Source organism: Podarcis tiliguerta, assembly GCF_965153285.1.
Source record: "Podarcis tiliguerta genome assembly, chromosome: 17".
Classification (NCBI taxonomy): domain Eukaryota; kingdom Metazoa; phylum Chordata; class Lepidosauria; order Squamata; family Lacertidae; genus Podarcis; species Podarcis tiliguerta.
Window position 1 is genome coordinate 7,225,461 of NC_139550.1, and position 12,607 is coordinate 7,238,067.

General features: G+C 46.7%; 1 protein-coding gene across 1 annotated transcript in view; it reads right to left on the reverse strand.

Moving 5' to 3' along the window:
* The window catches only part of CORO2A (coronin 2A), a 66,428-nt gene extending 55,020 nt beyond the window's left edge, over window positions 1–11,408 (reverse strand). The window contains exon 1 of the mRNA XM_083420174.1: window positions 10,787–11,408. Coding sequence (XP_083276300.1) covers window positions 10,787–10,801 — 15 coding nt within the window. The 5' untranslated portion in view covers window positions 10,802–11,408. The remainder of the gene's footprint in view (window positions 1–10,786) is intronic.
* Between the last annotated feature and the right edge of the window lie 1,199 nt (window positions 11,409–12,607).

A 12,607-nucleotide genomic window follows, 5' to 3' on the forward strand; every position in this document is an offset into this window, starting at 1 on the left:
TCTCCGCAAGTAATCGTGTACTTTTGGTTTCAGCGATAGGGCAAATTCCAGCTTATAAAGCTTTTACTCCTTGGCAGTTGTTTTCCTGATTATTAGAGGAAGATGATATACCCGCCATGATATATAGCAGGACAACAGCAAACTGATACTCTAAAGATAGAGGTGAACTGGTTCCAACAGGAGAGATCTATGTATTCGAGTCCACTAGTCAACAAAACTTGAAAGCAACTATTTTTGGAAATACATCAGAGAGTGAAAAATGAGATAGTGATAGAATACATTTCTCAACCGAACACATTTCCCCCAGTTCACTCTGGGTAGAGTGGTCCAGTCCAACAAAAGAATTGTGCGTGCAGACCTACGTACTTTCTACACGTGCGAGATGAAGATATCAACACCACGTTGCCGCAGAAGCAAAACTGAATGTTGATGCGCAATGCATCTGTGTCACGATGCATCAAAATATTACAGTGTGTCCCCAGCATCTAAGAAGTGCTCCTGTTCAGTGATGTGGCAAGTAATTTCATAGTGCTCTTCAGGGCTCACAGAGGTTTCAGGACAAGAGAAAGGAGAAAAGAATGTCTGCTTGTCTTCCCATCCTCAAGCTTTCGTTCGCTGGGCTGTACAGAGCCAAATGGGTTCAGGCTGACTGCTAGACCTAAACTTGAGCACTTTATTGCTATGTAGCAGGGAAGGAGAAACTTGTGGCCTTACAGATGTTGTTGGACTACAGCTCCCATCAGCATGGCCAACGGTCAGGGATGATGGGCATTGTAGTCCAGTTATATCTAAAGAGTCACTGAATCACTATGCTGGATGAACTTTCTGGAGAATGAGAAAATAGGTTTTCTTTTTCCTTTCCCATCTCCTGAAGCCTCCCTAAATAACATGAAGATATATATATATTTTAACTTCATGACACACATCCTTCCATCCCTAATACCCTTCCAGGATTTTTACATATCAGAATAGGGAGGTTTCTGGAGAGCGGGAAGGGGAAAAAGTTGTCATTTCCCCTTTTCCCCCTCCCAAACTTTCCTGTGTTCTTCAGAGAAGATTTGTTTGTTTTTTAACAACTTTAGGGGTAGCATTTCATTTACTCCTCCCACTCTGAGGCACTTGCTAAGTTCTGACACATTTGGTTTCTGTGTTGTATGAGAGATTTTTAAAAATCCATACAACTGCAGAAAAGCAATACGACTGCAGATCGCTATTTTAAGAACTTGCTTTCGCCTTGTTTTCTTAATAAAACAGGCCATTTTGCTTCAGCAGCACTTATTCTTTAAGGGAAATGAAAGAAGCTCGTCACTGTGTTTCTTAGGAACAGAGGAGGCTGCCTTATTCTGAGCCAGACCACTGGTCCCTCTATCTCCATAATTCTATACTGACCAGCAGCACCTCTTCCAATCATACCTGGAGATCCAGGAGACTGAAGCTGGGAGTTTATCTATGCAAATAGATACCGTATTTTTTGCTCTATAAGACTCACTTTCCCCTCCTAAAAAGTAAGGGGAAATGTGTGTGTGTCTTATGGAGCAAATGCAGGCTGTGCAGCTATCCCAGAAGCCAGAACAGCAAGAGGGATTGCTGCTTTCACTGCGCAGCAATACCTTTTGCTGTTCTGGCTTCTGAGATTCAGTATATATTTTTTTTCTTGTTTTCCTCCTCCAAAAACTAGGTGCGTCTTGTGGTCTGGTGCATCTTATAGAGAGAAAAATACGGTACTTTCTCTCTTCATCCTAGTACCAATCACTCCCTCTAGGATACTTGCTGCAGCCTGTTAGGGCCTTGAGAAGACCAATTGCTATTCATCCAACTTCCACTGCCGCCCCATCAACATCTTGGAAGTTCAGAGTTGTTTTGGGGTCTTTGGTGTTTTCATTTACAAATCTACACTTCTATGTATGTCCTGTAAGTCCACAAGTATGGAGAACCCTGGCCCTTGTTTTGGGTGGTCCTATAATGTCTCACTTCCATACTGATAGGAATTCCACCACCCATCTTGACTATTAGCAGGGGTGGTGGGAGGAATCCCAATTGAAGTTCACTGTCTGGATGAAGATGTGCATTTAATTCTGGGGCATCTCATCCAGCAGAAATCCCAAAGTTCAAATGCAATATTTCCTCACATTCTAATAGTGCACCGATTCCTCCCCGCGAACTCAACAGGAAGCATGCTTTACTCTTAAACATCATTTTCAGAGGATGCAAAAGTAAGGATTATTATCCCTTGCAGCCCACCCACCAGTTTCTCCATGAGTCACTGTTCTGAGCATACAGAAAAGCAGCAGGAAGCTCTCCCTGGTTCATCTCTTGACTGGGTGTGAGGCAAGACCAGAGCAATCAAGCACCAACCTCCACAGCTGGATTTCTCAAGGTGGATAACTTATAACTGGTGGACATGGGCAAGCACAACCTGTGTGGCGGACAGATGCTGGAATCAACCTTGCCCCAAAGCAGCACCACTGTAAGGATGTCAGCTTCTTTATAACCAGTCCCATGTGCAGCCAAAATAACCCGTATGAAACCAGAGTATTTGGAAGGAAACCACCATCAACAGACTAAAGGATGGGGCCAATATCCATGCAGAGTGCAAAACCTCTCTAATCCTTTGCTGGTGTTGGCTGCTTTATTAATTACAATAATTTCTATTAATTTGATGTATCAGTTGGCTAATCCAAAGTCTATCTCTTTGGTCACCTGTTAGATGGCTTTCTTTATTGATGTTTGTTTTTACTGTGGATTTTAATCTCTTTTTTAATATATCTAAACTACAACAGTTATATTATCTTCTCTCGGCAATAAAGAAAGCTATTGTCAAGGCACGATTTTTAATCTGCTTGCTGCCGTTTAGCCCATATAAGCTGTCTGGAGAGCTTGATCTTAATCCACTAGGAGTGCCAGCATTGAGCAGCCCATCTCTGGGCAGGACACTAGTGTATTCTCAGACTCCTACTAGCTCCGTGAACCTTTCACATTCCGATTCTGGATGCAGTAACTGTAACTCTTATCCCATACAGCAGGGACGGGGAACTTCTGCCAGCCAGAAGGTGTGGGCAACCTTCAGGAAGCTATATGTGAACCCAACAAAAGTAGCTCCGCCTCCATATAGAAACCACAAAAAGACCAAGTGATGGGAGGCGCTTCTGGCAGTAAATCTGACCCAGGATATGCCAACAGCTTTATTTCCTAATTGATGCTTTTTAATTATGGTGCTGGAGGAGACTCTTGAGAGTCCCATGGACTGCAAGAAGATCAAACCTATCCATTCTTAAGGAAACCAGCCCTGAGTGCTCACTGGAAGGACAGAGCCTGAAGCTGAGGCTCCAATACTTTGGCCACCTCATGAGAAGAGAAGACTCCCTGGAAAAGACCCTGATGTTGGGAAAGATGGGGGGCACAAGGAGAAGGGGACGACAGAGGAGGAGATGGTTGGATAGTGTTCTCAAAGCTACTAGCATGAGTTTGACCAAACTGCGGGAGGCAGTGGAAGACAGGAGTGCCTGGCCTGCTCTGGTCCATGGGGTCACAAAGAGTCGGACACAACTAAATAACTAAACAACAACAACAACCCATCCTTCATTGCCTCTGCTACCCAAGAAACCCCAACAATGAATATCAGCTTGATCATGCAGACCATGTCCCAAATGCCCTGCCTCACGTCGTTCTTCTCCAGATGGGAGTTGTCATCTACTGCAGCTCCCTTGGTTTGGGCCACCATTAGACTGTAGGGGAGGGAATCTTTTATCGAGGGCGAGGCAGTCCTTGGAAAGGTCCCCAGTTTCGCTTGCAGTGAGATAATGAATCACCAGCAGTACAGTACATTCTTTAAAATCACAAATGGACTGATTTATTAACAGGAAGCACAATGCATTAAATAGACCAGAAGGTTCTTCAAGAAAGAATCTGCTCAAGAGCCTTGGCTTTTTTCCCCATGGTTTATTGCTTCTTCTGGCCTTATCACCTTGACCTGCCTCCGACCTCCCAATGCACGGACGGCATGTCACTGTTGACCAACAGCCTGAACTTCTGCTCTTCCATGGCTCTATAAACCACAGCTGCAAAGGGGAGCCATTCCCCATTGCTGAGTTGTATCTAACAGCAGGTTTGCTCTAGTGAAATACTGTATTTTTCGCTCCATAAGACGCACCTTACCATAAGACGCACCTAGTTTTTGGAGGAGGAAAACAAGGGGGGGAAATATTCTGCATCCCAGAAGCCAGAACAGCAAGAGGGATCGCTGCACAGCGAAAGCAGCAAACCCTCTTGCTGTTCTGGCTTCTGGGATAGCTGCGCAGCCTGCATTCGCTCCATAAGACGCACACACATTTCCTCTTACTTTTTAGGAGGGAAAAAGTGAGTCTTATAGAGCAAAAAATACGGTAACTACAGTGGTACCTCGGGTTACATATGCTTCAGGTTACATACGCTTCCAGTTACAGACTCCGCTAACCCAGAAATAGTGCTTCAGGTTAAGAACTTTTGCTTCAGAATGAGAACAGAAATTGTGCTCCAGCGGCGTGGCAGCAGCAGGAGGCCCCATTAGCTAAAGTGGTGCTTCAGCTTAAGAACAGTTTCAGGTTAAGTACGGACCTCCGGAACGAATTAAGTACTTAACCCGAGGTACCACTGTACTGCTTGCATGAGGTAAGGCCCCTCGATTTTCATTCCTCACCCCTGCCTGCTGCAGACATACCCATGCCACATCCCATAATGTTCCAGAGAGCCCCACAACCCACAGGAGCTTTGGGAGGGGGGGAGTTGCACACAGACGGTTGCAGTGAGCAGGGAGATTGTCAAAAATGCCTTGTGCTTGTGGAAGTGCTTTGCAATAGCAGAAAGCCACCAATGGATACAACCGCATGACTTTCATATATTCGCTTGTACAGCACCCAGTGCAACAATAAGTAATATCAGCTCAGTTCCTGGCTCCTTAGGTAACTTGGTTTAGGAAGGAATGAGATTTTGGAGACCATGGACCATCTGTCTCATAGAATTGTAGAGTTGGACAAAACCACAAGGGTCATCTAGTCCAACTCCCTGCAATATAAAAGTCGTTTTGCCCAATGTGGGGCTCAAACCCACAACCTTGAGATGAAGGGCCTCACGTTCTACCAACTGAGCTATATGGGTCCTAGCATAAGGCAGACCCACCTCTCCTCCACTTACACAAGCTGGATTAGATAGCTTAGCATCAACCAAGGGGCATTCTGTTGCACTAATAGAATGAAGGTTGCCTGCCACTGGAGGAGGCATGTATCTATCCCAAGACAACAGAGCATCCGTGATAATCACACTTATTTGTTTCTAATAATTCTTGAGCTGGAAGGGACTCTGAGGATCATCTAGTCCAACCCCCTTGTAATGCAGGAATATGCAGTTTGTCCCATGTGGGGATCGAACCTGCAACTTTGGCGTTATAAGCAGCACGCTCTAACCAACCGAGCTGCATATTTAACAGGACAGCAACAGAAAATAAAATCAGTATTGCATGTCAGAGATGCGAAAGCTGTAGAGAGAACCAGCTCTCTGCATAGCCAGTGATACTAAACCAGTTAGATGTCACACCAGCCAGCATTAAGTAAATCAATATAGGATTACAGTGTCTCTTTCACTCTCCAGCCTTAATCACAGCCACAAGACGGAAAGCTCCTGGCCAGCTCTAACAACATCAACTGTGTGCCGTGTTGCACAAAGCCTCTCCTTGGCCGCCGGCACAACGATCATTTTACACCCTGAGGAATGAAAATGAACTTATTTGAGTATCCCTTTACCTTTCATTAACTTCACATTACAGCTGTTCATCAAGGGCTTGATCCTACACTCAACACGAGTCCTGTACCACGTATGGAGTGCTTTGTGGGTGAAGACGCAGGGTGGGGGAATCGAATGACAGTGGCTTGCTAGCCTTCTCAACGTGAGGCGGGTTCAGAAGGCACACACATACGCACACATTGAAAGCGTGTGGGAGGAAGATCTGGGGTTGTGTGGGCTGGCCATGCCTCACTGCCGACATGCAGCATTCAAAATTCGCCAGGCACATTTTGTACCCAGCTACTGGCCACTTGCGAAGGGACACGGGTGGCGCTGTGGGTTAAACCACACAGCCTAGGACTTGCCGATCAGAAGGTCGGCGGTTCGAACCCCCGCAACGGGGTGAGCTCCCATTGCCCGGTCCCTGCTCCTGCCAACCTAGCAGTTCGAAAGCACGCCAGTGCAAGTAGATAAATAGGTACCACTCCAGCGGGAAGGTAAATGGCGTTTCCGTGCACTGCTCTGGTTCGCCAGAAGCGGCTTAGTCATGCTGGCCACATGACCCGGAAGCTGTACGCCGGCTCCCTCAGCCAATAAAGCAAGATGAGTGCCGCAGCCCCAGAGTCGGCCATGACTGGACCTAATGGTCAGGGGTCCCTTCATTGGCCACTTGCAACCAAGTGAAGATGCCCAGGCACTAGGATGGGCTCTGATGTCTCCATCATTTGGAGGTGCATGCCTGGGCATCTTTGGATCTTGACTGTTTTCACACACTAGCAGCAAATCCTGTAGAACAGGCATAGGCAAACTCCGGCCCTCCAGATGTCTGGGACTACAATTCCCATCATCCCTGACCACTGGTCCTGTTAGCTAGGGATGATGGGAATTGTAGTCCCAAACATCTGGAGGGCTGGAGTCTGCCTATACGTGCTGTAGAATTCTAGCAGTTATATTTCAGGAACCAGTAAGTTTTATTGGAAAATATGACTTTCAAGCCCTCTGGCCCCCAAAATGGCAACTAGATATTATGCTTTGGTGACTGTAACCCTACTGAAGGAGCCATTTGGCACCTAGCTTATTTATCTAACACTGCTGACATGTGCAACAGTCATGTACCATGCCACCTGTGCATTTGGCTAGCATGTATACTTCTTCCACGTAAAGAGGAGGTCCTGTCCAGCCAGTAACTCCCATCATGAGATCTATGCACATGCATCAGTATTTGTGGGGAGCTCCACACCAACTGATGTGGACCCAGTGAATGTCAGCGGTGGAGGCAGGGCTTGCCAATGTGGCTTCATTATCCCCCTCTCAATGAACCACATGCACCTGACGGTTAATGCTAGGACACAATCATATACTTCCCAAAGCAAAGGCTTGCACAGGTCTCTGCTTAGCCTCAAGGCTTGAAGCAGGAACCTCCTGGTCCCAGAGAACGACCCTGGACTGTGTGTCCTATATCCATCTATAACACAGGTACGCAGCCAATATCAACCTCTCCAACTAACAGAGCACACGAAGCCTGTGGATTGGCCAGGTCTGATGTGAGAACAAGACACCAAACCTTCTGCCACTGACATAGCAACAACAGAGCACAAACTTTTCTGCTAGTTGCCCTGCTGGAGGCAGCTACTGATCTCAGAGTCCCGGGTTAGAGAATCTGCACACACCTCTGCCTCGATTCAAGCGCAGCCTAGGCCTGCCCTTAACATTGTCACACCCATTTCTATGGTGTGTGTCACGCATTTATTATGGGCTCCCAAGCCCCAGTGTGTTTCTCCCTGGTGAGCATACTTCAACTCCCCAAAGGAAAGTTCGGTGTTAATTAACCACCTGGTAATTTGAGCTAAGGGGAAACCCCACAAAACCATGGTGCCTAATGAGTGGAACAGGAAAGTTCCAGCACTATACCCCAGAGGCCAAAAGCTTTGTTGTTGTTTAGTGGTTTAGTGGTGTCTGACTCTTCGTGCCCCCCTGGACCAGAGCACGCCAGGCACTCCTGTCTTCCACTGCCTCCCGCAGTTTGGTCAAACTCATGCTGGTAGCTTTGAGAACACTATCCAACCATCTCGTCCTCTGTCGTCCCCTTCTCCTGGTGCCCTCCATCTTTCCCAGCATAAGGGTCTTTTCCAGGGAGTCTTCTCTTCTCATGAGGTGGCCAAAGTATTGGAGCCTCAGCTTCAGGATCTGTCCTTCCAGTGAGCACTCAGGGCTGATTTCCTTAAGAATGGATACGTTTGATCTTCTTGCAGTCCATGGGACTCTCAAGAGTCTCCTCCAGCACCAGAATTCAAAAGCTTCGAGAACACTGTCCAACCATCTCGTCCTCTGTCGTCCCCTTCTCCTTGTGCCCTCCATCTTTCCCAACATCAGGGTCTTTTCCAGGGAGTCTTCTCTTCTCATGAGGTGGCCAAAGTATTGGAGCCTGAGCTTCAGGATCTGTCCTTCCAGTGAGCCCTCAGGGCTGATTTCCTTAAGAATGGATGGGGTAGGTTAGGCTGACAGTCAGGAATTGGCCCAGGGTCGCTCAGTGAGTTTCCTGGCTGAGTGGAGATTTGAACCCTGGTCTCCCAGGTCCTAGTCCAGCATTTCAAAACCATTACACCCCACTTACTCTTTGGTCCTGACTTGTAGCTTGTTCTGTGGTCCCTGGCTTATCTCAGATTGCTGCTCACAGCCTAGCCCTGACATACCGTGGCTTAGAGGAGAAGTCTCTAGGTGAGCCACTATGGTAGGCAAGACAGGCTGAAGAACTGCATTGTTCTAACCCTAAATCTCTCAAGAAGAGCTGCTCAGATCCTATAGATGGGCAGGGAAACAGGACTAATGAAAAAGGAACAGGAGGACCTCCTAGCAAACGAGAACTTGGGGTGGTGAAGGAAGCAGGCCAAAGCAATGGAGTCCAAGCTTGAAAGCTTGGAACTAGGGAATGCTGCCAATGGATGGAGCAGAAGGAAAATTAGGGGAAAGAAATGGTGGGGAGGGGGGGGGAGAGGAATGGTGCCCATGACCAAGAGCTCAAGACACAAAGAAGGCTGAAGTTCACATTTCGCTTTTAAATAACTAACCAAGTATTTGGCTGCTGGCTTCCTAACTTGATTCATTATTGGAGAAAATGTTTATTGGTTTTACTACATGGCTCTTTCATGGCAGTCATTGGGAATCGGATGTGGCTGGGGGGAAGCAACGTTAGGCATTTAAATAAGCAAACCATTGCTAGGTATGGTTCTCAAACTCCAGATGGTGGTCATAGACACTGGAGGAAAACACCATGGAAGGATAGCTGCTGCAAATGAGCTTCCCAGAGGCACTTAGAAGGCCACCGTGAGCACAATGTATTGATCTCATCCAACAAAGCAATTCTTATGATCTCCAGAACTGCGTAATTAGCACCCAACAGTTAATAGCTGGATCAACCGACACTAAGCCACATCTCTCAGAAATCACCTAGCACCCATTAGGATGGCCAGATACAAACGCTACACCTGTTGGACTGCGCTCTGCTTCTTTTGCTTAAAAGTGCAGGAGTCTTCTCTTTTGAGTCTAGCCACCCATTCTCATAGCAAAAGAATTTCTATGGAACTAGAGTACGATTATTATCCTTCATGTGGTTCTCAGTTGCAGACAAAACCTCCTTTGAAAATAATAACATCATAATCCTTTTGCACACTCGTCAGGTTCCCCTGAACTCAAGGGCAAAGTTACAGCAATATTCTTGTTGCAAATCCTCCATAAGTCTCCCTGGCCCCCAGGGCAAAGTCAGGGCAATAAATCTATCCTACTGTGTTAGTCAACCACCTTATCTACGTCTGCAACAAGCCCATGGCACAGAAGGGCATACCGAGGTCACACAGACAATATCAAACCTGGACTCTGAATTATCTTATCCAGAGTAACTACCATCCTTTGGCTCCAAAAAAGCACTAGAGCAGATTGGAAGCCTGTTTTCACCAATACGGATGCACTGAAAGACTTGAAACAACCCACCCTTTTGGGGCATTGTTTAACCACCTGGTTGCAAGCACAATGGAGCAGTTAGTTGGCATTAGGTGGGTAGGAAAGCAATGATTAAATTAAATTAAATAGCTAGCGTTTGGAAATGCATACTGTATAGGAAGAAGAATTCTGAGAAGAGGGGGACTTGACACTGACAGCTTGAATGAAAAGCAGAACCAACTTTCTTCAAATTGGCAAATAAATTTGATGGCTCGTCACTTGGAGTAGATTTTCTACTCGCCGCAGGTGACCTGAAATGCAAGCAAACTCCAAGGCCAGCTTAGGCGCGCCCAGGAGATCTATCCCAGTGAAACAGATCCCTCCAGGCTCTGGCCTCGTTCGGCCTTCTGTTCCTGGAATCAAAGTTGGCAGCCCTAAATCAATACGATTTTATTTTCTCTCAAGAGCTAATGTTTTCCCCTCCCCGCATATCTAGAACAAGATAGGGTTGAGATCAGTTCCTCTAATATGCTCAGATCTTAACAAGAAATGTGCCAATTTCTTGCAGGCTGAAAAAGCGTTTCCTTGCCCAGGAGAACTTGCTGGCGGATCATGCTTCTTATTTTTACACACAAGGACTGGGGTGGGAATCAGATAGGGCTCCCCTCTACCCTGAGCAAACATGAATGTTGCAACTCACCCAACCCGACAGATGTATTTTTTTAAAAAGGGGTAGAGGGCGACGACGATTTGATAGCTAAGTATATGTTGCTGTAAAATTCATGCAAGCATTTTTTGCTGATGTTGTGATTTCGCCCCGCCCCTCAGATCCAGAACGACGCAGGGTCGGGAGGATCCACCCTTCTAAGACTGATCCACCAAGCCGCTCAGGGACATTTGCAAGACTTCCCCCCCCCGTATTTTGTTTTGTTTTTGCGAGCGGACGGTTTCCAGTGCGTTATAATGCCGGACGCACGACGCAGCAGTGGAACTGCGGGATCTGGGCTGGCGCTTGCAAAATGCCCGGCACCTGCGACGCGGTTCAAGAGCAGGTGCGTCGCTTTCGTCCCTCGTTTGCACCGCTCCCTCTTCCTACCTTTGTGATGGTCATGCAGCCTGGATTTTTGGTGCAGCGTCCAAGGGCTGGCGAGCCCGCCCAGCTCACAGTCGTCTCTCTCCGCAGCAAAGATTTCAGCTCCTGCCTGCTCTTGCACCGCAACACTTTTCTTCCTCCTCCGTTTTTCCTCCTGTATCAGAGCACACCTAAGCACATCCCTTTTACAGGTGCTGCGGGATCATGGAATCACGTTCATTCATTGATCGTGAATTTATAAATATATATATATTTGGGGATGCGTGGGGGGTGGAAACCCTTTGCTTGCTGTCACCCACGCACCAATTAAAAAAAATTAAAACCCCATCAAAATCTGCCCGCTTCCAGCATGCACGCTTCCCGGGCAGAGCGCACGCTTGCAAAGTCACTGCAGGGTCCACACGCGCGCTTGGAGAGAAAGGGGGGTGGGTGGAGCCAGGAGAGGAGAAGGACAGGCCAAGATCCCCCACCTCCCGCTTCCTTTGTGTGCCGCCCTCGGAGTCCGGCGAAGCAGGAGCAGAAACCTCGGCAGAGGCGGCGGTTGTTGCATTGTGGATGATGACGGGTGGGCGGAGATGGGAGGCAGCCCGAAATCCCGTCCCTGCGGGGAAGAGAGGCGGCGGCTCCCTTGGGAGAGCCGGGCGCCGAAGGGTTAAGCCGGGCGGTCGCAATTCTGCAATCGGTACGAATTACGCAAATGAAACAAGCGCAATGGTTGGCATCGTTTTTTCCCCCGTTGCGTTTTTGAAAACTGTTTTGCATCCATTATTCTGTTCTCTTTTTTTATGTATACTGTAAACCTATTTTTGCATAATTTATTTAGGTTTTTGCATATTGTGTTTCTGGTTTTGCTTTTAGAAGACATCTGAAGGCAACCCTGTTTAGGGAAGTTTTTAATGTTTGATGTTTTGTCGTGTGTTTAATAATCTGTTGGGAGCCGCCCAGGGTGGCTGGGGAAACCCAGCCAGATGGGCGAGGTTACATAATTTTTTTGTTGTTGTTAGAGACCCTCCAAATGTCCCTATTCTCCAAGGACAGCCCCCAGATTTATAGAAGCCGCCCCGGTTTCTGACTTGATCCCAGAATGACCTGCTTTTCCTTATCCCTGGAGGGTATGTTATTATTATTTATTACACTCATTCCCAGCCCTTTAGCAGCAGGTCCCCGGGCAGGTTACAACAGTTAAGAAAACCAGCAACAGTTAAAACAGATTACAATCACAGGAATAATGTGAACACACACCTAGAGCGGGAGACTCTTAATCTCAGGTTCGTGGGTTCGAGCCAGACATTGGGTGAAGATTCCTGCAGGTTAGAGGTATGTCTCCAGCATTCTTGGAAAGCTGCATAGTGAAGAAGCCAAGAATTGCCTTCTTGCAGGAGGGAATTCCACAACTTCGGGGCTGCAGCAGAGAAGGCCCTGATGTGAGCAGTGGGTGGAGAAAAGGCACACTGATGAAGCTAGGTTGTCAAGTGAACATCCGGACAAAGTTGTTGAGCTCTTACTCAACTATCTTTTTGGACTCTGGGTATTGTCTGCATACTAAAAACCTTTCACAATCACAAAAACTAGAAAGCTCTGTGTGTGTGTGTGTGTGTGTGTGTGTTTAAAATAATTTTTATTGAATGATTTTATGTTACAAAAAAAAATTACAACCATACTACCACAAAATATAATTGAGAAATAAAAATTACATACATCAATATTTAGTTTGTTATTTGTTATTTGCCATCTTATTTCCTCCCAAACATTCCATACAAAACACACATGCATACACACACACAAAAAAAATATGATAATAATGAAACTAAATATCTTTTCCTC